The 27,991-nt window shown below is 42.6% G+C and overlaps 2 protein-coding genes across 2 annotated transcripts in view; both read right to left on the reverse strand.

The window, feature by feature from the left end:
* Positions 1-27,042, reverse strand: LOC310854388 (structural maintenance of chromosomes protein 3-like; the record flags this gene model as incomplete). Its single annotated transcript, XM_083758996.1, has 29 exons — positions 27,010-27,042; positions 25,426-25,501; positions 25,253-25,291; positions 24,980-25,047; positions 24,526-24,597; positions 23,341-23,420; positions 23,150-23,228; positions 22,504-22,621; positions 20,571-20,746; positions 19,186-19,266; positions 18,213-18,377; positions 17,394-17,515; positions 16,148-16,361; positions 15,665-15,768; positions 15,082-15,181; positions 14,675-14,835; positions 12,870-13,011; positions 10,407-10,557; positions 9,772-9,924; positions 9,140-9,291; positions 6,539-6,697; positions 6,305-6,412; positions 5,384-5,492; positions 3,570-3,817; positions 2,245-2,457; positions 1,919-2,092; positions 1,540-1,717; positions 430-536; positions 1-72 (listed from the first exon to the last, which is right to left on the reverse strand). The coding sequence occupies exons 1-29, from the start codon at positions 27,022-27,024 to the stop codon at positions 1-3; spliced, it is 3,636 nt and encodes a 1,211-aa protein (XP_083615122.1). The 5' UTR covers positions 27,025-27,042.
* The window catches only part of LOC310854396 (chloride intracellular channel protein 4), a 54,160-nt gene continuing 34,671 nt past the window's right edge, over positions 8,503-27,991 (reverse strand). Inside the window, exon 7 of the transcript XR_014568906.1 lies at positions 8,503-8,541. The gene's annotated coding sequence lies outside the window, so the exon portion shown is untranslated. The remainder of the gene's footprint in view (positions 8,542-27,991) is intronic.

The following is a 27,991-nucleotide window of genomic DNA, read 5'->3' on the forward strand; positions in this document are numbered from 1 at the left end:
TTAACCATGAGTGGCGTCGTCCTCCACGAAGTCTTTGGCCTGCTCAGCTGAGATCACGTCGATGTGACTCACCTGAAAACAAAACACTCCATTAACAACCCATTCTGGACGGGAACACCCTTTTGGTGTTTTAAGCATTATGTTATACTTTAGCTATTGGAAAATAGCAGATCTACAAGCTCATAGGTCTGCTATTTTTGAAAAATCTTGAATTTGTGGCACAAATCTTTGAATATATATTCTTTCAGAGCAAACGTTTTTAAGTCAACTCTTTGCTTCTGGGGTGTCCCTGGAACAACATATTTTCAGATGGGGGTAGGCGGCCAATTACATTTCATTTTTGGGGTCCTTGACATGAAATATGGAGCACCATTGATACAGAAACATAGGTATTTCAGATACAAATGCCTTCTAAATCCTAAGGCTCACCTTGTTTCTGAACTTGACTCCATAGAACTTGTTGGCTGATTCCAACAGCTCAGGCCTAAAGGTGGTGGTGATAAACTGGGCGTTGGCTGACAGTTCCACCATCATATCTAAAAAGAAAGAAAAAAAACACACACACACACACACACACACACACAACAGAAAGATCAATTTCTCTTTTCCGACATTACATTTATTTGTAGTCGTTACCTCCCCACCAAAGAGGTCCAGGTGTTATTTTGTGCAAAACCTCCTTATTGGCTATTTCCCCTACCATAAGCCCTAAATTAATTGAATGGTGCAAATTCGCACAAGGCCACGTGTGCGTCGCATCCGTGTGGAGGCTGTCCTAACACATTATGTGCCCTTTCATTCTTTCAAAATGGCGACCCAAGGTGCCCACTTTTAGACCCACTTTTTGACTTTTCTCCGGTCTACATGCGGTAATTCCTAGGACGTCTGGACATTTTGGGCACAAAATGTGTTAACATGTGAGTAAAAGCAAAGAAAATTGCTGGATTAAATGAAATTAAAGAAAGACGTGTTCCCTCATTTGTGGAGAGAACAACAAGCTCCTGTGTTCTTGGCATACATTCCAACACTTTAAGGGCCTGGGGCTATTTAATCCATTCATAAAATGTGCCCATCGTTTATAGCACCCAGACCACTAACAATAGCCACAACACTATCGATGCGATCGACAACGGGAGGTAATCTAACGAGACTAGCGACTGGACAGCGGGGGCCCGTCAAACACATAACCTTTTTTATAATTAGGCGGGATTATTTAGATCGAGAGTTATTAACGTTTTAAGATTTTCGTTGTCGTCGGCTAAACAGGCAGGGAACATTTTTGATGACGTGTCACTGGCGTGCAACACAGAGGATTGCGCAACAAGCGCATCTAGGCTGTGGAGCGATGCGACCGGTTTTGATATCACTAATTTGACGGAGATGAATCAATCTCCATCTCGGGCACATGACCGTACCAAGTACCATGACGGACATCTACGTCATGGGCCCTTAAACTGTTTTAACAAGCTCCATCCCTACGTTAACAGCCCAAGAAATGACCAGTCACCACCACAATGAAATGTCTGTCTGGTTCTTTACCCGAGACGGCCTTCCTGTGCTGGGCGTCGAGGGCCTGGTCGATCTCGTCAAACAGGTAGAAGGGGGCGGGGTCACACTTCTGAATGGCGAAGATGAGCGTCAAGGCCACCAGAGACTTCTGACCGCCAGACAGCTGTTGCATCTCCCTCATCTCAGCCTGCTGTCCTGTGAACGACACCTGAACAGCACACAGTAACAACATCTCAGCCCTGGAATTATAAGATGTTTGCACAAGGTGCAACTTCTTATGGGCAAGTATTTAAACACTACAGAGATTTTTTTCTTAAACACATTTTCTGTTGGAACTAGTCGAAAGACTAGTTCCAACAGAAAATGTGTTTAAGAAAAAGTTCAGAAGCACATATAGGCCCAGTCTTACCCTGATGCCGACTCCAGTGAACTGGTCCACTGTGGGAACAGTGGTCTGGCTCTCGGCAGCACTTTCACCCTCCTCCTGGGGCTGGCTTGCCTCTGCCTCCCCCTTCTTCATCACTAGTGTGGCTTTGCCCACAGGAACCAGCTTCCGGAATACCTCGCTGAAGTTCTTAGACACCTGGGAGAAGGACAAAAACAAAAACTCAAAATTAAACTACAGTACATAGTGTTGCACCTGAAAATCTGTGATACGGAACAACTTAGAATAGCAAGAGAGCAAATCATCCGACATGTATCCTGTTGTGTCGTGCCAAACTTGATGTTACGTACCTGCTTGAAGGTGAGCTGGATGGCCTCGTACTTGCGCTGCTCCAGGACGTTCATCAGCTCCATGATGGAGGTGTGGCCGCGGTCCAGCTCCGCCTGACGCCTGATCAGCTTCTCCTTCTGCTCCGTGAAGTCCACAAACTGGTCCAGGGCCTTCTTGTTCACGTGGCTGTATTTCTTCAGCTCCGCTTGGCACTGCTCCAACTTCTGGAACAGCTGGAGGACGGCAAAAAAAAAACGCCCAAAAAAGTAAAAACGTGAATTGAGTACTATAGACGAATAACAGTTTAAGTCCAAATTTTATTCTGACCTCCTCTACGAAAAGGCCTCGTTGTCCTCACCCCTTATCCATCATTTATACATTATGGATAATTAGTGTAGACTTAAACTGTTATTCGTCTATAGTATTAATCACATTGATGACATTTGAAAGGTAACGATAATGAAGCGATAAGAAAGCAGGGTTAGAGATGCTGGTTGGATATGTAACGCCTCTTCCTAGATTCTGTATCACATTTTAGATCATAGGTAGACCAAAATCATTATATACCAAAGGACATGAACTTAAAGGACAACTTTAGTTTTTTTCAACCAAGGTTCATGTTGTAGGTTGTTATTAGAGAAACTAAAAGGTGAGTGTTAATTTTCTTTCATTTGCTGCTTTCTTTCGTTTTGGGGCGGGGGCATTCGAGCATGGGGCTAAATATGTATTTTTTTACAAAATATTATGGCGATTTATTTTTTTATTATTTACTATAGTCATAATAATCCCCAAGAAATTACATCTGGCCACAAAAGACCACAGGATCTATTGAATGTGACAAACTGACATATTGAGCCTATGACACACAGTATAAGCCTTCCCCCAGTAGGCTACCTTCACATTCAGTAGATCCTGTGATCTTCTGTGGCCAGATGTAATTTCCTGGGGTTTATTAGGACTATAGTAAATAATAAATAAATAAATCACCATCAAATTTGGTAAAAGAATACATATTTAGCCCCATGCTCGAACGCCCCCGCCCCCCTGTCAAAATGAGCTAAAATCCCTAAAACAAAAGAAAACAGCAAATAAGAAAAAATTAACACTCACCTTTTAGTTTCTCTAACAACCTAAAACATGAACCTTGGTTGAAAAAAACTAAAGTTGTCCTTTAACTTAATTTATTTGGATCAAAACACTCAACGTCAACAGCAACTCCTGACTCCCATTTTGGCCTCTCTTCCACTTGTTTCTGGCTGGGGGACCCCAGAAATGCTTTGACCATGTCCCGCGAGTGTCAGGGTCTGGTACCTTTACCGGTAATAAAAGATGAAATCATTGGTACCTGTTTAAGTGTCATATTCTGATACTTTTCGAAGGCTTCCTGCGGCAGCGAGCCGAGCTCTCGGATCTTCTTCATGCACTCGTCCTTCTTTTTGAGCAGCATGCCCTGTCGGTTGGTCATCTTCTCCAGCTCCTTGGTGTCCTGGTTGATGACGTCGTTGTGTTCCTTCTCCACGTTCTTCCAGCGGTCCATCGTCTTCACCAGCTCCTTGATATCACTCTCCGCTTTGTCGACCAGAACATCCAGCTCTGGGAATGAATGTTGTGAGAATAAGGGGGCGGGAAACAGTTTTTTCACAGTCTCGCACACTGACAACTGTTTTGAAATGACCACTTAAAGTTTAACCACTTAAAAGCCTCACAATGCATTGAGATGTGGGGCAGCCGTGCGCTGCTATGCAACTTTCCCAGTGTAAACAATGGGACTCCATTTCCCTAGAACCCTTTGCACGTCGGCCCGACGGACCTTTTTGCGATGACGTCATCAAAATGCAACCCATTCTGACCTGAGATCAGATTCATACGAGGTTTCCACTGGACACACGCTGGTCTGACAAACCCATTCTGACCTGAGATCAGATTCTAAAAATGTCAGTTGTTCTTCGATTTTTTTCAAAAATAGCAGACCTACAAGCTCGTATCGCGCCACTCGGTGGCGCGATATGAGCTTGTAGATCTGCTAAAGCATAACATGATGCTGACACCAAAATGGGTGCCCGGTCAGAATGGGTTAAAGCCGATTAAAAACGTGGATTAAACAATGAAAACATAACTCGTCAACTCGCAAATTGCAGCAAAAGTGTTCTACAATTAATTAACTTGGGCATATCTAGAATAGTCAAAGCGTTAAGTAAAACACGTAACTCCTTTTTTTTTCCATCACTGGATTTTGAGAAACAAATTGGAAGTGTGTCACCACGCTTGCCCATTTAGGGCGCTTTCACACCCAAAGTTCGCTCAGACCAAATATTTGCATTATTTATTTTGGTCCGTTTGGTGTTCACACAGGACTTTGTAAAGCGTACCAAATATGTAAACAAGTGACACGTGGACATGTTAAGCGAACCAAATAGCTAGCTGTCATATCGATAGTGATCCCCGTAAAAAATGGGTACATGCCTTTAGAACTAATTATTAATGCAGCCTCATAACTGCCGACGCCAGACGGCTATTTTGGCTACCATCCTGTATTTAGTCCTCTATAAAGTCCGAATGCATTCACACCAGTAACGAACCGCACCGTGGTTCGTTTGGAAGTGAACCGAGTCCGGCCTTTTTTAGCGGACCATGGTTCGTTTCTTTGATCCGCACCAGAGTTCGGATGCACGTTCACACCAACCGAACCAAAGGGGTAAGCGGACCATGGTTCGTTTTAAACTAACCAAACATGTCCGGTGTGAAAGCGCCCTTATTCTCCCATTTATTCTCCCGGAAGTTTTCCCAGTGAGGGATGGGAGGGGCTGGGAAGGAGCGGGAGGGCGCACAGTCAGCGCACACAGAAGTCAAGGCAGATGGCTGTGTGTAACGGACGGATGTGTGCTTATGAGAAACAAGAGATAAAAACTGAAAACAACACGAGGATAAATTCACAACAACTACTCCCACACACTTTTTTTGTGTTGAAACTTTGAATTTCTCTAACAATTATAAACTTTCAATGAATGAACAAATGTACAAATATATTGAATGAAAAGGCTACAGTGAATTCGGTTCACGAAGTTGGTGAACGCAATGTGGGGTTTATCTGACGCTATCTGACACACGTCTCTTGCCTTGCCACCCCCCCCAGCCCAAAAACGGGCAAGCCTCGCTTACCTTCAGAGCGCGCCAACGTGTCTTTGACTCGTTTGTTGATGCCGTCCAGCTCAGTGGTGGTGGCGGTGAGCACCGTGCCTCCCTCAGTCTCTCGGAGCTCATTCAACTCCTGCACAGAGGGGGAAAACCAAAAATCACACCCGTGTGAAGTGAGGGGCGCTCTTATAATCGTACATCATCATGACGTAAAATAGACACTATGCCCATGTGCTCAGACACTGACGTACAATTGTCCATTCAGTGTCGATGGGAATTTAATGTTTATGTAGGACAAAAATCTACACCAATAGCCGAATATAGGAGCTCAAAAAGACCACGCGGGAATCACTCAATCCAATTATACTATAACCAGATCAGTGGTTTTCAACCCTTTTCATATCAAGGGCATTTAGGCCCTTGCAGACCCAAAACGAAGGGATGTTTGGTTATCATTGGATAAAGTTTTTCCACAATTCCATGCTGAATTGATGTTACCATAGTGTAAAATGTGTAGACCTGAGGACGCATCTGCGTCACCTTATAGCCTTCAACCACTTTCACCATTATTTTAAACTTTAGCTGAAAAAATAATGAAATGTGTGCAAATCATCTTGCACACATCACATTTTTAACTAAATTAATTTGTTGTGGGGCAGTGGGGGGTCCCTGGAACAACATACAGCTAATTCTGTGTGTCCTTGACAGGTCAAAAGGTTTGAGCACCAGTGCCGCACTGACATTTTGTAGAATCTGGTCTCGGGTCTTAAAAAAATAAAATGAGTGAAATGGATCACACTCTGTGACAATGTCACAACGTTGCCACACTGTTGGTCCAGTTACCTGTTCCACCTGGTCAATGTCACAACGTTGCCACACTGTTGGTCCAGTTACCTGTTCCACCTGGTCAATGTCACAACGTTGCCACACTATTGGTCCAGTTACCTGTTCCACCTGGTCGAGGCGTTTCCGCAGGTTCTCATTAAGGTACGTTTCCACCCTGGTCATAATGCTTTCCAGCCTAATCCTCTCAGTCAGAAACTTCCTGTTGTCCTGTGGAGACACACACACACACACACACAGGGTTGAGAGCATAGCCATAGAGTAATAAAAGGATAGACTGAACCGAATACTCGGTCGTATTTCAACGGCTCTGTGCGTGGCCATGCCATACAGTACCTGCTGCAGCTGGCGGATCTCGTCGTTGAGCTCGTCGACGTGCCTCTGGTCGTCCAGGCTGAGCTGAGACAGCAGCTCTGTGCCCAGCTCGGCCTTCAGGGACTCCCTGGTGGACTCCATGGCGTGCAGGCTGGCCTCCAGACTCTGCAGGCTGCGTTGCTGGAGGACAGAGAGACGTCAGGGGAGAAAAACTATTACACTTTAACCTAACTCTAAACATCGGGACATGGTCACATGGGTTAGGACATAGGGACATTGCTGATCCTTGGAGTGGTTGCACCAAAAAAAAAAGATAAGTCTTCTAAATCCTGCGTTTCTATATCAGTGGTGCTCAATATTTCATTTCAAGGACCTCCAGAATTATCTGTATTTATTTGGCAATTGGATGATTTGAGGCTTTTTGTTCAAAACGAGCCAATGTTAGCCAATTAGGATGGAATATGAAATATCGGACAGAACCGGCTTGAACACATGACTATAGAGATGGTGTGTAACCATTTGTGGGATTGGACAGAATCTGGAGGAGTAATATAAAATAAAATGTTTTACAATAGTCTGCCTCCTAGTGGCGCTATAACAGGCTGTTCTGGAATATTTGGGGCAGAGGTTCATCGCATCCAGGGAGTGTGTGTGCAAGATTTGGCATCGACCGGGTTAACATAAGCCAATAAGGGAATTGAGTCGACTGACAAGGCATGGCATGTTTGAAAGCTAGCTAGCTGTGTATTAAAAAAAAAAAAAAAAAAAAGTGTATAGTGTATAGTGTATAGAAATGACTATATTGTATTCTGTGTAAAACTGACACACAACTCTGTTCATTCTCATTGTGTTGCTGCATGTAGCCGAGCCTGGACAGGATGAGATGGCTGATGAGCAGCTAGAGGATGAAGTGGCCGAGACATATTCAGGAGACGATGAAATTGCTGATCCAATGATGGCTAGCGATCCAAGGGGCGGTCCCGGTCGTCGCGGTTAAATCTTTTACAGGTCAAAGGTGAGGACAGAAAACCTGCTAAGTTAACTTAAACGTGTTAAATAGTCAATGCGGGCATTCATTGATTAAACAATGAATTGATGAAACCGTTCAGTGCAGTTCTAGTAGATGAAAATGCCAGTACTGTAAACCCAGCAGTCTTTGTACTAGGATCTATAAGGGTCCATTTGATTACCAACTCTCCATCATTTAGCTGGGGACCACCTGGTTGAGAACCACTGTATTAGAGCAACAATGAAGGGAAAAAAGCCAATGTTCATCATTTCTAATGCTATGAGTAATGAAGACACATGAACAGCAATGCAAACGGAATCATCGACATAAAAGGTGCGAGTCAGTATATAATTTCGTCACCTTAAAACTATAAGAGTCTATAAGCCTATAAGAGTAATTTTTATCTGTGAAAAAAGGTATTTTGTCTTAGTCGACAAAATCAACACCGATATCAATGTGTGTGTGTGTGCTTCTTCCACACAGCTCCACCACGGGATGACACTCAGAGGAACATCATAGTCTTTAACTCCATGAATCACACCACCATGTTTCTTCATCGTTTGGTCGTGTGAGAATAAGGACGTAGTTTGTTTGTCAGCCTCAAATAAAAGTAATTTGAAGTGTATAGGCTGTCTTGTTATTCCTGCAGTGAAGACATGCTAGTAAAAATGTGTTTTTTTTCAACCGTTTTCATATCAATGCCTCATTAGTTATTCAGCATTTGATCCACGGACCACCATTTGATGAGATTTAGCCTCTCAAAACTAAAGAATACATTTGTATCGTTTATCAAAACAAACATGCCAATAGACTATATTGGATTTTGCTACAGTGATGTGTTTTGCATGACAAATGAATTGTTTTAAATCCAGGGAAACCATGTTTCTTCCTTGTTGAGCAGTAGGACTGCTGATCAAACACATATATCGTAAGAGGCTTTCGTGTAGTAAATGAACCAGTTTTTACGTATTGCTGCCACACACAGACACACACACACACACACACACACACACACCTGTTTAATGCACTTGGAGCATGCCATAAATAATACAATATTATGGTAATTACAGCTTGGAAGCGGTTATTTTACAATGGTCTCAATCATTCAGAAATAGTGTTTGTTCATTATGCTTGTCCACTCAGCTCCATTGACTCCAATGGATTCCACCAGAGTTTCGTCAGCAGTTTGCCACCCAGTGTGACGAATCTGCCGGCTGGAATTGCAGGGTGGAGAATATGACGTTAGCAACCTTTCCTCATAAGTACGGCTGTTCCCGACTTTTTTTCGTTCCCGATCCGATCACACAATTGCTGTTAGCCGATACCGAATACAGATACCAGATATTTATAATACAAAAAACATTACTTATTTTATCTCGTGTTGTTAATTGCAGACTCCTCACTCAAACGTGTACTTGCAGTTTGGGCAACTCGAAAGCACATTTTATTTACCTGCCATAGTGTCAACCCCTTACCCCTGTGTCGGATCGGTGGTTAGACTGGAATATTTGCCGATACGTCCCGATATGACCAAAAAGGGCCGATACAGATACTTTTCCGATACAGTATCGGGACATCTCTCCTCGTAAGCTTCCCTGCCCAGAGCCCGTTACCTTGGGCATGTAGGTCTTCTCAGACTGCTGCGTCTTCTCCTTGCTCATCTTCATCTCCGACAGGATGGCGTCTCTGGAGGCTTTGAACTTCCTCTGCTGCGTCTCCATCTGCTGCAGCTGGTTCATCTGCTGGTCGATCTCGTTGTTGATGCGTGCACAGCCCCACGTTAAGGAAGCACAATAGGGCAAAGTGTGTGCGTGTGTGTGTGTGTGGGGGGTAGGGCACAAGATCATGAAACTTTAGCTGCCGATTAATTATCATACAAATAACTGCTATACCTACCAACATTTCACTGCAGATTGTTTAGAACGAATATTCAAATGACTTTCTTGGCCAATTTTGACAGTCCTAATGAGGACCACGGCCAATTCAACTAAAAACATTCAACAATTTTTTGCGTCTTTATCCAAAAGTGCACGTGGGTGGCACTTAGAAAAGAAGACACCATTCCATTTAACCCTCCAGGGCCTATTTTTACACTTGTAAAAAGCTCAAAACATGCTCACTAACCCTAGGAAAGTTGAATTATAGTTTGAACATGCAAATGGGATGGTCAAATTGAAAAATATTTGCTTGAAAATGAAAAGGCCCGGCGCGCTAAAGGCCCGGTTAACCAAAAGGTTAAGGATATGTTCGATGTTTCTGCGCAGGTTCTCGTTCAGCTTGGCCTCCAGCTGGCCCAGCTCCTCCTGGGCCTTCCTCATGTCCTTCTGGAGCTCCAGGCGGGACTTCCTGGCGTCGTAGTAGCCTCCCGTCAGAGCTCCACGGCAGCTCACCTGGTCGCCTGAATGGGGGGAGGGGACGGTAGGGATGGAGCTCGTTAATCTATTGATAACGAGAATACAAGATTGGCAAGAATATAAGATCTCTTGTCCACTAGTCCCTTCCTAACATTTGTCTAGTTTGCATTTGTTGACAAAATTGTCAATACTAGTCCTTACCCGTTGTATGGACAATTTCCCCCTATAAATATATTTAATTGCTCTTCATTTTAACTTGTATAATATATTTGTATACACACAGATGTAACAAATATACATGGAGACATTTGAAAGGTGAAGATGCCTGTGGAGCCCCCCATTGAATGGCATTTGTATGTCTGTTAAATGTGAGAGTGTAAATGGGTCAATTGTATACGCTGTCTCTGAGTTACATGATGAGACCCCCATTACTATTGTAAAAGCAGTAGCTTTTTTCAGTGGAAAAAAAAGGTAAACAAATATTTGTCGTTAGTTGACGAAATCAACACTGATGATCAACACATACCCTCCAGAGTGATGCAGTCCATGCCAAAGGCTCTGGCGAGCTGCGTGGAAACCTCCATGCTGCGGCAGATCAGGGTCCTTCCAAACACGTGTTTGAAGGCCTTCTCAAACTGGGGACTGTAGCGCAGCTTGCTGATCATAGGAAGGGCATCCTGAAAGGACAAAACGAAGAGAGAGGTTTGGATGTGCATGATGAGGCTACTGTATACCAGGGTATAGCAAGATTCTACAAATGCCTTCTATAAATCCTGACAGTTTTCAGAATAACCTGTCTGTGATTCAGACAAGAAATAAGTCATGGATCCCCAGGAATTATATGTAATTGGCCCATCTGAAAATATGTTTTTCCAGTGACCTCACCCCAGAAGCAAAGATTTGAGTTAAAAGCGTTCGCTCTGATTTTTTTTAATTATTATTTTTTTTCTTCAAAGATTTGCGCCACATTTTCACGATAAAAAAAAAAAAAGCAGATCTACAAGCTCTTGGCGCAGCACTCGGTGCCACACTATGAGCTTGTAGATCTGCTATTTTTCAATAGCTAAAGTAAAACACCAAAAGGGGTTCCCGCTAGGGATGTCAGGGGTTAACCGGTTAGCCGACCGTTAAGAAACATCCGGATATTTTTATCAGCTTTAACGGTTAATTTGCATAATAATAAATGCGTGTTCTGATCTTAAATCCCTTTATTTTAGATCGTTTTTAGTAATAGTACAACATAAACATTACAGAGACTGTAGTTGTCACTGTACAATACTTTAAAACAGTTGTCATGTTGCACACATGCCTAAAATTGCTATTTGCGCCGCCCAGCTTGTCGCACTCCAGGCTGCATGAACAGCGCTCGGGCTCTGTTTTCTGCCCCCTCAATGTCCCCGTTCTCTGTTGTACTTCAATGGCTAGTTGGCTACAAGTTACAACGGTAGCTTTGCGGTAGTCAAAATGTAAGCGAGTGACAGCGAGACGAGATGAACACATGTCGACCGTATCAATGCAGAGACCTACATTATTAAATCCATTATTGGCCATTTGGCCTGGAGGGAGAACGTTTACAGCCGCCGCTGCCGCTTCCTCCTCCTTCTCCTCCTATCCGTCTCCACACTGGCACGGCTTACGGCTATCAAAAGTTAGCCATGTGCTATCGATGTTTGAGGGTTTTCTCGTCAGCGAAAAGTCAACAAACGGAACACGGTGACATGCTTGCTGATCTTCCTTAATAATAAAAAAGGCTTAGCCCATGCGTCCAGTGGCTTTATAGGTATAGGTTGCTCGGATCTGGACTGGATTTATTTATGTTTTGTTGGACTAGAACCGGCGGACCTCTGTACTGTAGACGCGCAGATGCATGCATCATGCAGATGCGATGCGTTGTTTATTGATGATTAAGCCAGAAGCCTACAACAATTTATTTATATTGTTAAATGTTGCTTTTTTGTTTGTCTTTTATAAAAGGAGCATAAATAAATGTATGCCATTCGTCTACCAACTTTAATTATGTAGCCTGCTATACATGCATATTACATTTGGGGTAGCCTATTAAAAAAAGAAAAAAATCAACCACTATCCGTTAATGAACCGGTTAATCCTAACGGGTAACCGGTTGGGAAACTATCCGTTACTGACATCCCTAGTTCCCGCCCAGAATGGGTTAACCACATGAACACATACCTATTCTGCACGTAATGTCACCATAATGGGCCAACATATGGTGAAAATAGGTCAACATTTGCAGCAAATATGGATATGGATTAGAATAACAGAAAAATAACTCGATTCTCGAATTGAATAAAGTGGTATAAAAGTCAATCAGATTAGTATAATGTCGTTTTGAATCTTTGTGACAGGCCTAAATATTCTCCCCTTACTCCACACACACACACACACACATACACACGGGAACAGTTTTGACCTGCGTTTTGACAATAATTTTGGAAATATTAAAAGTTTCCCCTTGCCCATCGTGTGAAAGTAGGGGTGCAACGATACATTTTAACAGCCATACGATACGTATCACGGTACATGTTTGACAATACGATACCGGTTCATTATGGCGATACGATTCAATGATTTGAAATAGATACAGTAACTATGCATTGACATTATTTTAAGCCAAGTAATTAAACCCTTTATTTTTTCATCCAAAAATTGCTAAATACCATGCACAAAAATGTAGTGTTGATATAATCGATTTGCATATAGCAAAACGATTCGATACCAATTATTTGCATTGCAAAACGATACAATTCGATACATAGTCAATGTTGCAGTTTTCATTTCGATATACCTCGATTCTTCCAATTAAAATGGGGTTTTTCGATGCAGTTACTATATCGTTACACCCCTATGTGAAAGACAATCAGTGATCAGGAATACAGGATCAGTCCAAAAAAACCCTGATGGATAGGTTACAGCCCTAACATGTTCCACTCATGGCTTCGTAAAAGGGGAAGAAATGGGCAGCTCATACGTTGGTCTCTGGGTAGGCCGTGTCCCGGACGTCCAGCTTGCTGAGGGGCAGGAAGGTGACCTCTCCAGGCAGCCTCATCTGGTTGAACTCAGTGAGGATCTTGGTGCTCACCTCGTCCGTCTCTACGATGTGGTAGAACAGCCTGGGAGGACGACGGAGGGAGGAGAGAAGTTACACCACCATGGCAGTAGGACGGAGGAAAAGAGAGAAAGACCCGGAGGACATGAACGAAAGAAGTCAGCCACATTCAGTAGAGATTAAAGGCTCATTCATAGTCTGAATTTTCGGTGGTGAGGTGACCACCACCGGAGCTGAAATAACGTTGAGCGGTGGACCGGTGGTGAGTAAAAACAGAGAGAAGGGCTGGAGTGGTGGCGGTGGTGTGCTCTCCACCGTGGCTTGTGACATCATGTTGTAGTTCGGTGGTCACCTCACCACCGAAAATCCAGACTATGTATGAGCCTTAAGGCTGCCAGCTTTGGTCTTTAGAAGACCAGAGTCTACAATGAATTGCATTTTTATATCGCTTTACAATGGTTCATTCATTCATACATTGGGAGGTGAAGCGGCGACGCCAGTGTCCTCACTTCCAACACCAATGGTGGCGAGCTCACACCGACCAACTCATTTGAGGCAGTGTAGCGCCCTTTCTGAAACCAGCTCCTCGCCACTCGCTCTACACACTTGCCCTCGATATGCGCGTTCACACGAGGCTGCGCCATATTAAGTGTCGTCCGAAACCAAGCAGCCTTGAGTGAAGTGGCTTATAAAGCCCTCAAGAGCGAGTCTGTGCCGATCTAGACTTGATTGCCTTGTGCAGCCCTGCTCTCTGTCCGCATGGAAACCGTGACCTACAAATGTAAGTACCACCACAAATAAATGATAAATAAACTCCTCCTAAACAATCTTCATCTGATGCAGAATAGACAACGCTCCAACTGATGTTCACAAGGGCTCTTTATTTACCCCACCGTGAAAAACTATAAATGAAACCACACAAACAAAACAACTTTTAACAATTTATAAACACCATGGATGTATGTGACATGTCATTTTTGACAGTCACGCTGTATTTCCTTTTTTCATATTAATGAAATCCACATGTCACACAAACATACACGATGCAATGCAATATAACTGTACAAACAAAATAACAGGTAACACAATTGCATGATGGTAACCACCATGGCAACGAATGGTGTCTGTTTCCTGTTTCTGCACAAGGAGGGCGAGTGTATTTCCAAACAGTTTTTTATACCCAGCACCCTAATCAAGGGAATTTGATTCAGCTGGAGGGGCACTTCCTGACGAGGGAACCTCCCGAGAGCACTTCAAGTCAAGGGACTGGTTTCAGAAAGGGCCTAGGGTTCAGTGTCTTGCCCAAGGACACTTCGACATGTAGACAGGAGGAGCCGGGATTCGAACCGCCGACCCATGGATCATTGGACGACCTGCTCTACCTCCTGAGCCACAGCCGCCCGACATAATGTCTTCTAAAGTTTCCTGAAAAACCTATGTTTCTATATCAGTGGTTCTCAAACAATTTCATGCCAAGGACCCTCAAACTTTTGTATTTGGCCGCTGACCCCCATCTGAAAATATGTTGTTACAGGGACGCCCCAGAATCAATTATTTGAGTTAAAAACGTTTGCTGTGTAAGAATACATATATTCAAAGATTTGCACACATTTTCAGCATATTTCAAAAATAGATCTACAAGCTCGTAGCACGTTAAGAGCATTTCTTAGTAGCCACGACTTTTGTTTTGTGTAGCAGTAGAGCATTGGGCGTTTTAAAGAGCTTACCTAGTACCAGCAGTCACCTCCACACAGGTGTAAAAAGCAGGCTCGCACTCAAAGTTGTTCATGACGATGCCGTGGTATCCATTGACGATATGCTGGTTGTTTGTGTTCCGGCGGAAATTCTCCAGGACCTTGTTGATGCTGTCGATACCATTCAGAATACCCTAAAAGAGACCGGAAGGAAGAGAACAAACGATATTCCTCGTTTTTTATGTCCATTTGTGATTTTTTTTAAATGCCTCAATATCATTTAAAAAAAAGAAGAACTAAGAGAGAATGAAATGTAAGACCAAATAGTTAGCGACTGAATCAGAAAGCTCCTACTTGAGTAGTACAATCCTCCTAATATAAATGCTGACTGGGTTAAATGTGTGATGGTGACAGCCGCCCTAGAGGTGAACGAGACAGACCTTGCCAGTGGCAGCTCTGAGGAGCTGCTGTTTCTTCTCCAGCTCGTCCCGTTTGGCCGTCAGGGCCTGCTGCTCTGCGTTCTCCTCGCGCCACAGGTGGCTGGACGGACAGAGACGTTATCACGCACTGTCCATGGTAAACCCCTTATGCCTAAACTACTTTTCCCTTTTTTACCATTTTGAAAAACTTTCTTGAACAGTTAAAATAGCCAATCTACAAGCGTGTGTGGAGAGAGAGACAGGGAGAGACGCAGGCTACGTCCTGTCGGTATCGTGCATTTATCACGGGATCCTGCACCCATACGCGAGACGTCAAAATGTATTGAAATCAAAAAACAGATGTAGCCTATATATGTATCGGGTCTGGATCGCATCGTCTTGCAGCTTGTGATCCCTAGTCGGCGATCAATCGTTTAGTGTGAAAACCACAGACACAAAGAAAAGGACAATACATAACAATCAGATGACACGACGACAACTTTAAAAGTCCTACAATGTGTAGGGACCATAAGTCATGCCCAAGATTCTAATTATATTGGGAGGAAGATGTTTCAAAGAGATGGGGGAGAGAAGTGTTTCTTACTTTCTTTCACTTTGCAACTCATCTTTTTTGTTCTTCACTTCATAGTATTTCTTGTCGAGCTCCTCAATGCGAGTCTTGACTTCGTTGAGATCTTGATCGAGTCTCTACAGAGGCAAAGAAAGCATTAGGACAAATCCAAGTCAGGCTTTGAATAATTTCATGATCTTATATTTTATACACAATATACTTATATCATACTCATATCATTAACCCATTTTGGGCGGGAACCCCTTTTGGCGTTTCAGAATCGGACCAGGGAGCAAATAAACGTGATCGGGACATCCCTAGTATCAATATTATATCCATATCATGAATATTAGACTGGATATTGTCTGCGATTTTGGATATTGTACTATAAGTGTTCTATAAAAATATAAATATCGGATCGGGAAAAATCGGTACTCAAAATCAAATGACCGGGAGCAAAAACAAACGTGATCGAGACATCCCTTAAGTATCATTACTATCATTTCTAACACATACATTGTACTGCTCCACCATCCTCTCCTTGTTGGTCTCCGTGTCCTTCAGATCTTTGTTGATGGTCTCGATCTGTCTCTTCTTGTCGTGGATGGCGTGGTCCAGGGACTTCAGCTCCTTCTTGATCCACTGGTCCCTCAGCTCCTTGGAGGTGAACTGGCTGCCTCGACCCTGCTTGGCATAGAGGTCAGTTCTCTCCTGTGTGGCCTGGGCTAGTCTGGTGGGGATGCAGTGGGAAAGAAAGCCACCTGAGACCAGTGTTGATTTCATCGACTAAAAACAAGATGAAAAATGTTCGTCGACTACCTTTTTTTTTCACTGACGAAAACTAAATGGAAACTAAATGAAAACTAAAACGGAGACAAAATATATTGACGATCGTCAACAAATAAAAACTAGACTAAAATGTTAGGGACTAATGGACAAGAGATACAGTACAAGTCATTTTACACTGCATGCTGAAAATAGCTGATTTACAAGCCCACAACGCTTCGCGCGGCGAAGTGTTGTGGGCTTGTAAATCAGCCATTTTTCAAGGCCCGCCAAAACACATTTCACTCGATTAAATCAACCGTAGATTTAGTAGACTAAAATCGTATGATATTTATAGTCGACTAAATCTAGACCAACACTGAAACCTTCCAGGTGACTAAAATGTGACTCAAACTAAAGGTAAACTATTCAAGGGACTACGACTAAAACTAAAAATCTAAACTTGCTGTCAAAAACAAGAGTATGAATAGAGCACCGAAGTCTGACGTCACTTTCAGTAGAGGGCGTCAGTCCCCAGGTTCATGTATTTTTTTAGTTGCATTGAAATCGCCATAGGAGGATTTTTAGATTGCTTCATATAAGAACTGTGTTTGAAAAATAAACATGTCATCCCGGCCACTTCACTCATATGGATATGAAGAATGAACTGACTGAGAGAAAACGCTAATGTTACTGCTACTGAATTAATTACATTATCGCTAGAAGCAGACTGTATCATATATGAGTGACTGACTGTTGCAAACGATACAGAGACACCTCCCTGACAATAACGCTGAGACAGCTTGTTTATTTTTGGACCACAACGCTTATAGTAGACGATATTAAGATCACCCCATGTTATTCTCCATAGAGAAATTACTTCCGCGAACCAGGGGAATCGAAGGGATGAACGAGTTACGTCAGGACTTCGGTGCTCTATAGGTCTTTAGTCTCCCTTTGCCACAGGGTAAAAGCGACTGATGCGGGTCATCCCTACCTTGCGATGCTCCGCTCCTCATCCCCCTTCACTTCGCTGAACTTGGGCTCTGTCTTCTGTAGCTCCGTCTGCTTCTCCTCAATCTTTTCCAACAGCTTCTTACGCTCATTCAACAGGCGTTTCTGGACGGAGAACGTAAAGAGGATGTCAAGAAGTTGGACAAGTTATGTAGAGAAAGGTCAGAGAAAACTTGAAAGTCTTGCAGCAAGCAAAATGGATGACTGTGAATGGCAAATAGTCTTTATATAGTTCAATAACAATTGTACAATTTATATTGTAAAATCTATGTTAATTTAACTCTGGAACCAAATGGGCCCTTTTTTGGTTCCATTTTTTACACTCTCAAACTATCATTTAGCTGGGGACCCCCTGGAACTCCCTCAGGACCCCTGGGGGTCCCCCTCGGACGCCACTTTGGGGAACCACTGGTATAGAGTTTAGAATGAGGCTTCCGTACCCTCTGTTCACTGACGAAAACTAAAAAAGGAAAACTAAATTAAAACTAAGCTACGATGACTAAAGCTAAGACTAAATATATTGACAATTTTGTCAACAGCTAAAAACTAAAAGGAAACTACATGAAAACTAAGCTATAATGACTAAAACTAAGACTAAATATACTGACGATTTCGTCAACAAACAAAAACTAGACTAAAATGTTAGGAAGGGACTAGTGGACAAAGAGATCCAATATGTCATTTTATACTTTGTAGTTTGTTGCATGCTGAAAATAGCTACAAGATCGGCTATTTTCAGCAAGTGTAAAATCAATCATTACGACGGCATCAAGGCCTGCCAAAAACAACACTGTTCCGTTACATTCTGTTCACTGTTGCCCGTCAGCTCATCCTGCAGGTCTTTGGCCTTCAGCTCCAGCTTGGTCCTCTGCTTGATCTGCTCCTGGCGCTCGGCCCCGAGCTGCTCCCTCTCCTCCTTCATGGCCGAGATCTTCGCCTTCATCTCTCGCACCACGCGCTCCGTCTCCTGCAAATCGGGGGAGAGGTCTAAAGCGTTATTCATACAGTACTGTAGTCCGATTTATCGGTGGCGAGGTGACCACCGCAACTACAACATGACGAGCCGCGGTGAAGAGCAAACCACCGCTCTCCCCAGCCCTTCTCCGTTTTTACTCGCCACCGAAAATCCAGACTATGAATAGGCCTGAAAAACGTTTATTTATGTATGATTGAAAATAGACCATAGCGGCTATGCTGGTGGCATAAGGCTGCACGATTCTAGCTCAAATGTGAATCTCGATTTTTCCTCCACAAGAATTGAGATCACGATTCTCGCACGATTCCATATTTTTTTTTCCCTATGAAAATATTTATTGTCTTTTAGTCTGTAGTTGCTGAACATTACTGCATTCACTGTAGCTTTAAACAGACATCAAAGTGCTCGACTTAAACCTCTTAGTCTAAAAGTATAAAATGAAAGCGACAGCCAACTAGTGTTGCATGATTCTTGCTCAAATGTCATGAATCTTGGGTGGGTTACAATGCACAGGTGTTGCTGAGGTTAAAGAGGCAAACAGTTTGTTGACTGTATTGTGAGAACAAAGACTGTCGATTTACGCTGACTGTTGTACTCGTTAACCTGCTGAAGTGACGGTAAATAAATATCCTTTCATTTAAAACGAAATTAACGTTTGGACATCAGTTTTTTATTATACAAGTCTAAACTAGATCTCTGCTCTGATTAAGCCTTTTTTGGTCCGAAGCCCCCTTTCCAGCCCACATTGTGCCAAAAGGTTTGAACATCCTGGATCATAACAGTTCATTGACTCCTTTACCTCCACTTTGTCCATGGCATCCTGCTGAGCATCACGCAGCTGTCTGGATTTGTCTCCACAGCTCTCTCTCTTTGAAGACAACTGAAAAACAACAGACATTAAAAAGCACTGCAGTCTTACAGTCATACTGTGCAACATTCATTTTTAGTAGAGTCTTCTTTCATGCAGCTCCATTGTCATCACAGAGACTGTCTATATGGAAGTAGCGCTCAAAAAGGGAAGCCGTTTAGGGTTATAGTCGCCTGAGGATATTTTGGAATGCAAAAAAGAGCAATTCTTAGAACGGCCACAGCAGGCATTTAACAGCATTTGGCTGGTGGCCAGCATTAATTTCCTAATTTACAGAAGCATATTACCAAATGTGTGAAAAGCCAGTTCATTCATTCATTTCGTTTAACATTTCATAAATCTCCCCAGATTGAAAAGGTTCTTTGTACTTCAGGGGTTGACACTAAGGTCTCAGAGGCACTTGCCCATCAGGTCATGCTGTACTTGCCCTAATAAGGTCCTTCCCACTTGCCCGAAAAGTAACATTGTTTTGCTTTCTGGGGCTGTGCGATAAATGTCAATTTTCATGCCAAATACCTAAATTGCTATGAATAAGACTATGGATCGACACTAATTTCATATTGTGTAGCTACAGTGAAAATAGCACATTATAGGTAAACGCTGGCAGTGGTTTTATTTGACATTCCACAGACCAGCAGACGGAGCGCTCTGTCCACTTTCAGGTTTTTTAGACAGATATCTCGTGTTGCGTTTATAGACTCGTTGCATCCCCATGAAAAACGAGCACTTGCCCGCTCAGGCAACCTGAAAGCTAGCCTGGCGCAGAGCCTTGGATATAGACAGAGTTACGCAAACTGTGTTCACTTCATGGGGCCAGTCCAATGGCGGCTCTCCTACATAGACTTCTATCAAGAATGGGGACAACCAACTGGGACAAGTCCTGGACCGGAAGTAGGCAGAAATGCATTTGGCTCAGGCAATTTAAATTGTTTTGTAGTAATAGTACAACATAAACATTAAAGAGACTTCAGTTGTTACTGTACAATACTTTAAAACATGTTGCACACATGCTTAATATAGCTCTTATTTGCGCCGCCCTTGTTGAAAATAATGCTTTTCCAACTCCAGCTTGTCTCAGTTGAGGCTGCATGAACAGCGCTCGGTTTCTGCCCCCTCACTATCGCAACTCTTCTATTAGATGGTTCTGGCCTGGCCCAGCCAGCGTGCCTTCTGGTCTAGAGTGGCAGGCACGCTTGGAGCAAGCACTGGAGAATATTGGTTCTCCAATCAGAGGCCAAGGGCAGGTACAGTATATAAATTGACACCCAAGGGCAGGTGGGCAACCCTTAGTGTCAACAACACCTGTACGTCATTACCTGGTCCAGTTTGGCGCGGGCCTCGTTGAGCTCCAGCTGGTAGATGGTGTACTCCAGGGCTCTCCTCATCTTGTCCCACTTCTGGTACTGAACCAGCTCCTCCTTCTCGTCCGCCAGGGTGGTGAGGCGCTCCTCGATGTACTGGAGCAGCTCGAAGATCTTCTCTCGTTTACCCTCTGGACACACAGTGGACAGGAGGGACGCACAGGACACATTTTTATTAGCAGTGGTGGAACTCATATCTTTGCTTCTGCGGAGTCCCTGGCTGGAACAACATATTTTCAGATGAGGGTCGTGGCAATTACATATCGTTGCTGTCGGGAAATTTTTCGCCATTTCCTGAAAAAATTATATTTTTCATTTCCTGAAAAATGAAAATCTTTGAGTTATGAGGTTTCCTCCCGACGGCAGAGATATGTTTGGGTGTCCTTGACATGAAAAAGTTTGGGAACCACTGATTTAGAAGACATGATCCTCTCAGGTCTTTTTCATAATCATCTAACCAGAAAAAGTTAGCACAAATAGTAAAACGACAACTATTTGTGGTAACTTTTTCTAGTTAGACGATTATGAAAAACTTTTGTTTTAGGAAATGTATTTTCGTTTAAGCAGATTTCTTATGTAAAGCTTGGGGGGGGGGGGGGGGGGGGGGGCACAATGTTTTGTTTGTGTGAAATGGAAAAGGAAAGAAAAAAACCTATGCAATATTGATGCAATGATTTGTATGGTGTGTCCTGTCCTCTAAGGCCTGATTTACAGCCTGAATGTAGCCTGAATCAGATCTGTGTCACTTAAAGATAGAATAAGTCTAAATGCAATTTAGACTCATGGAATTAAATTTTTTCAAATGTGACTTATTCTCAAATCTTGTAGATCTTTAGTCTTAGTTTTAGTCATCATAGCTTAGTTTTCATGTAGTTTCCATTTAGTTTTTAGCTGTTGACAAAATTGTCAATACCGGTATATTTGTCTTAGCTTTAGTCATCGTAGCTTAGTTTATTTAGTTTGTCAGTGAACAGAGGGTACGGAAGCCTCATTCTAAACTCTATACCAGTGGTTCCCCAAAGTGGCGTCCGAGGGAGACCCCCAGGGGTCCTTGAGGGAGTTCCAGGGGGTCCCCAGCTCAAATCTGATTAAAATCCGATCTGAGGAGATCTGGCTCAGTGTGAATGCAACGTCCACATGAAGTGACCTGAGTCACACATCAAACTGTCCAAACGTCACCCGCAGCGCTACTGACGTGACATCATTAAAGAGCGCAAGTATTTTAATTTAAGTAAACAAACACGAGAGAGAAAAACAACCAAACGAGAGCAAAAGAAAAGAGAGAAAACAATAGTGCAACACACGTTTGTTTTATAGGAATAATGTCACTTCATTATGTCAGCACTACAGCGGAGAGCGGACACCGCAGAAGTTTCATTTTAAATCGTCTCATATAAGCATGGTGGTTCAAAAATAAATAAACTGTCAAAGCGATATTGTCGGGGAGGCTCTGTATCGTTACGTCAGTCACTCATATTTGATACAGTCCGTTTCTAGCGAAAATGTTAATAATTCGGCGGCAGTAACATTAGCGTTTTCTGATTCTCTCTCAGTCAGTTGATTATTTATATCCATATGAGTCAAACCGCTGTGATCATTTGTTTATTTTTGGAACACAGTTCTTATTTGACGCGATATGAAGAAGTTATTGGAATTCCGAAGGGGGGGTTAAATGCAAACCGGGTAGGTGTGAAATGACAATGACGCTCCTCCTGTCATGTCACTTGGGGACATAACATGTCCCCAATTCTAAACTTCTCAAAATGTACAGAAATGTACAGAAACAAGGCCATTTAAATCCATGTGGGCTGGTCACCTCTGGTGCACGACACAAAAATAAGGAATCCGTGTATCTATCTTACAATGGGTTAAAAGATGTGTCCGTTACCCGTCTCCTTCATGAGGGAAATGCTTTCCTCTTTGCGTTCATCGTACACGCGGGTCCCCGCCACTTCTCTCAACAGTTTCAGACGCTGAGAATCAGGAGCCGTTGCCATTTGGTTGATCTGCAACAAAACAAATATCAAAATACACGCTGATGAGTTAAGTGCATCTTCACGGATGATCTGCCAGGCTCTGTGTCACTTGATCCCTACTTAATTCGCTAGCATCCCTACCTACATGATCGCAACACACCGCGTTTGAAGCTTGTAGCCATTTTTGAATGCAAAGTTGTCATAAAGTCAGACAACAATCACAATGTATGAAATAAGGATTACATCCCCCAAGATATTGTGACAATGCGCACACTACAATAAATAAAATAAAACTGTTATGTTCAGATTATATAAACTCAAGAGCTTGACATTAACTTTTTAATTTAAATATTTCCCATTCCCTTGTCGAGGCACAAAAGTCACTTGTCCGGAGCACGAGCTCACACAAATACATTTTAAATCGTTGGTTTTGGTGAATACATGTTTGAATATTAGGAGAATATTCTCAGTTTAGAAGAAATTGGAATTGGTTTATAATAAAAGTGCACGAGTAATAATACAACAGAGTGGTAGTAATCGTGTGAAGGTACCGCTCACCTTTCCCTGTTTGACAATGTAGTACGGGTTACTGCGAGAGAAGCCAGCACTTTCCAACAGGTTCATGACATCGTTCTTACTGTCGTTACAAAAGAAAAGCAGAACCACAGAAGTAATCCAATGTGCATTCAACAACATTGATGGTGTTACAGCGATGACGGACAAGCAGCTTGGCTGACAGCAGCACTTACGTCACCATCTTTTTGTCCAAGAAATACTGGTCCTTCTTGGCACCAATGACACGGCGGAGGGCCACCTCCTCTTTGTCGATCTGAGGGGAGGCATTTTTCACCACGTGTCAATGGGAAACACAGCAGGCTATTATGTCAGACTTAAATAATGGTGATTGTCGTTGCACAATAATCCAGGTGAAATCAGCCTTTTCTGTCACAAAATGTAACTATCATGTTGCGTTCAGAGTTCAGACATAATGAAGAGTGCATGCAATCTGACTGCAAATAATGGAACTAGAATTAGGGCTTTAAGCAACTAGTAAATCTACTAGTTGACCTCGTTGGTACTAGTTGATAAGGGGGAAAAAATGAAAATCCGTTTTTGTAGGCCTCAAGATCAGCCCAAAATGCTAGATTAAAGTCACCAATGTACAGTTTTTAAATGTACAAATTTAAATGTAACAAATATATATGCGAAAGGGCTTTCTGTGTGTAGTTTGCATGTTCTCCCCATGTCCCCTAAGGTAGGTACCCTCACAAAAAACATGCAGTAATCCTGGTCTCTAAACTGCCTCCCCTGGCCAGCCAGGGCACCTGATGGAGGGGAATAACTGGTTGGAATAACGTGTTCCTTTTTCCTTCCACGTGCTACGTCCAACCAGGGAAACTCCCCCCCCCCCCCTGTCAGGTGTAAAGGAGCAACTTGGACACTCATGCATGAAGGAAGCATAATGAGTTAAAGTCCGTTGCTCTCCCCAAGTTGGCGGAGGGTGTGTAGAGCCCAGGATCACATTAGATAATTGACACAGGGGTGAAAATTTGTTACAAAATCGTGGAATCAATAATAATTAAAAAAAAAAGAACAAGCTTTTAGGATCAAAGCACGTAGTACTAGCACTGTCAAAGATTACTGTCGGTGCAAACACATGTAGGAAGCACAAAAAAAGTAAATAGAATAGGAAAAGACAGTTCTATAAAATATCATCATGTCGAATGGAGTTCAATCGACAGACACTTATTTTTCTTTTTCTGAAGTGCAAGAGTAGGATAGATAAGTAAGTACATCAAGTTATTCCATCCATGAGTAACTCTTGCACTTCAGACATGGATGTTAAAAATGCAAGATGCATGCATGAGTATTAAAATGGGCATTATTATGAGATCATGTCAGAAGATTTAAGTAGATAAAATGAAAGGTCTTACCGGCAGCCTGTTGTCACAATTGTCAAACATAATCTCCACAAAAGCCGAAATGACACGAGGCCCAGTTCCCTCCTAGAAAACAAACAAACTTTTTCACACATTATTAATTGTTTTTATGAACGATCCTAACACAAACTTTCTGTCTAAAAGGACATTTCAAACATGAAGCGATATAGAGGTGCGTTTTTGCATGGGGCACTGGGGAGCAGTCGCAGTGTTGCGCGCGTGCTCGTTACATGCACACGCCCGCGACTCACCAGACCTGGATTCTGTTTAGCTTTTTTTTTACGCTTGCGTCTTTGCCCCTCATGAGCAGACCTGGAGGTCTGTGTTCCTCGCTTCACGTTTGAAAAGCCCTTAATGCATCTTGTGCAAATAATGCACGAGACAGCATAAAAGTTGGTTAACCATCAAAAGGATTCTGTGGGAGTTTGACATTTTGTCTATTACTTACATGGAGCAAGGCCAGTCGCTGCTCCGGACGAAGGTGACTGAACTCGTCACTGAGCACAAACTGAATGGCTAAAGAGGAGAAACAAGAACCAGAGAGGTCAGCCTAGTCAATCAATGCTTCAAGTCAAAAATGTACCTTGCCGTCTTTTAAATCAAGTCTTTCGTCAAGTTGGTAATGTTTTTGCTGTGCTGTTCAATCAACAAAACTCCACAAAACAAAAAGTGCAAAAATGTTAGTTCCCGGTATAGTTACCGGTATGTTGGGAGTACCTACCATAGAAAAAGTTACTTTTTCCTGAGCCATTTCGTCCTACTGTAATCGACAGGAAAAGCATAACAAACATTACTGTATCTGGTAGGGATGTGTGAAAGTGTGCGAAATGAAAATTGATTACTACAATTCATATAAATAAACAGACATTATGCTTTCGATTAAACAGTACTCACCAATGACATTATGCTTTGGGCTAAACGGGTCTACAACAGTTTGGTCCCTGTAACTTCGGAACCCCTGGATGATGACCTGGAGAATAAACAGAACAATGATTTGGCAGCCACAGGACACACCAGGACACACCACACCACACCACACCACACCGTCTGTAAAACAACTGTCCTCTCCTGCTCTCCAGACCACGAATGCAGAATTTACTATGGTGGAAGAAATGCAAATGCTTTTTCTCCGAATGCTCCTGAACTTGAACACAATTTTTTTTTAAGCATTTTTCTAAATCCATGTCGTACACCATATCTCCACTAGCTCACGAGTGCTGGGTTGTGCCCCAAAAATAGAACGCGTCGCGTATAGAGCTTGTAGATCTGCTATTTTTTGTCCAAACGAGGCCCCTTTACGATATTTCATCCCTGCCTCTGTACCACTCTCTGCACGTCCCTGTGCATAACAGTCCAAAAAGTAATTCCCTCCTACTCTGGGGTGATTCCCAAATGATACATCATTGTTCACCTCTGGTATCCTACAGTTCATTGGTTCTCAAAGTGGGGTCCGGGCACCCCTAGGGGTCCTTGAGGGAGTTCCAGGGGGTCCCTATAGCTAAATGAATATAGTTAGGAACCAAATGCTATATAGTTTAATACCTGGAAATGGTATCCTACAGTTTCAATGTACAGATGATTATGTTTGACATTGTTTTTAGACTGATGCTTATTGTAAGTGGCTCAGTAAGAGAGTCTGCTAAATCAGTTGTTCCCAAACCTTTTCATGTCAAGGACCGCCATAGCCCCTCTCGGAAGCTAGGACCACCACATTGACACTAATTTGCCCGCGGACCCCCATTTGAAAAGGTATGCCAGGGACCCTCATAAGAGAAGATTTTTACGGCTCCAGCAGTGATTCTCAACCTATTTAATTTCAAGGACCCCCCCAGGTTAAGCATAGTGTACAGACCCCCATGTTTTAATGTCATTTCTATCTCTGGGACTCCAATTTGTATTGTAAAACAAATATAGAACCAAAAGGACCAGTTAGGTTCCATTTGTACACACTAAGTTACAGACCCATAAGATAGCCCATTCATCCAAATACAAAAGTTCCAATCATCCAACATTGGGAGCTGTACGAAAAGTGTTTGTTTCATTAAATAATCATGGCATGTGTCGTGACCCCACACAAGGCATGCGCCACTGTGAACTAGCACTGCCACCTATTGGCAGGTGGTGGAAACCATGGATGTATAACACCTCTAATAGTAATATATCACAGCCAGGTATACTGTGAACACAATACTTAATATTACTTTATTTTACAGACGAGACATGACATGAACTTCTCAGGTAGAATTAAACAGGTATGATGCCATTATACACGGGTATAACCGAGCACAATCCTGGTACTACATTAGGAGTTTGGAAGCACAAGTCAATGCTCCTTATGTTCAATTCATCAGAATAAGTCACTGAATGTGTACCAATGCTGCATACACGCACCGGCTTTGAATTAGCACATACATGCACGATGCATTAATGAAAACTAGTGCTAAATATAACTAAACTAAACATGTGCTGTCAGCTTACCTGTTTGATGTACATAATGCTGCTTAAATTGGGGACTTATTTCCTTGTGCCGACGGTAAACTATGCTGCTCTCGGTTGGGAAAAGATGGGAATTTAGTCCAGAATAACAACGGGTATAAACTTAAGTTAAATTGCGTTAAAATGTATTGGACCAAACAAAACACTTCACACTATAGTTCACAGCGTGGAAATGATGCCAAATTAATGATGGGCGTGAAAGGGAGGGGAGAATGGAATTGGATTATACCATTAAGTTAACAGGGGGGGGTTTCAATTGTATGACCATATGAAATGATATGCCATGTAGTAGTATTACATTACTTGTACTGATACATGAACTCGGATTGTATTGTAGAACCAAAATGTTGTTTTTATATATAATGACCTGATAAAATGATGATATATATGTAGTTCACTACGTTATTGTATTTATTAAGCCTTGTTACACCCCCGTGTTTTTAAGTTGGTACCAAACTATCATCTAGCTGGGGGACCCCCTGGAACTCCCTCAAGGACCCCTGGGGGTCCCGACTCCCCGGACCCCACTTTGGGAACCACTACTCCAGTCCAGTGCAGGATTTCAACCCTTTTCACATAAAGGTCCATTATTTATTCAGCATTTGAGCCACGGACCACCATTGATGACATATATAGCTTCTCAGACCCTTTGAGCCACGGACCATTTGATGACATTTAGCGTATAAAGAATATTTTGTTGTCGTTGGATAAGATTTTGTCCACAATTCCATGCTGTATTGATGTTGGTACCATTAGGAGAGATAACAGGCAAACGTTGATCAAAATGACAATTTCTTCTACATTCTCTAATTAGACTGCTTGTAAATTAATTAATGCAGATGTTTAACAATAATGTACCTGAGAGTACCCATACGGGTTCATTTGGTTTAATTTTTACTTTACACTTTACAGTTTAAGATCTACCTACCAGGGTCCATTTGGTTATCAACTCTGCATCATTTAA

The sequence above is a fragment of the Protomyctophum parallelum genome, assembly GCF_964188405.1.
Source record: "Protomyctophum parallelum genome assembly, chromosome: 23".
NCBI lineage: Eukaryota > Metazoa > Chordata > Actinopteri > Myctophiformes > Myctophidae > Protomyctophum > Protomyctophum parallelum.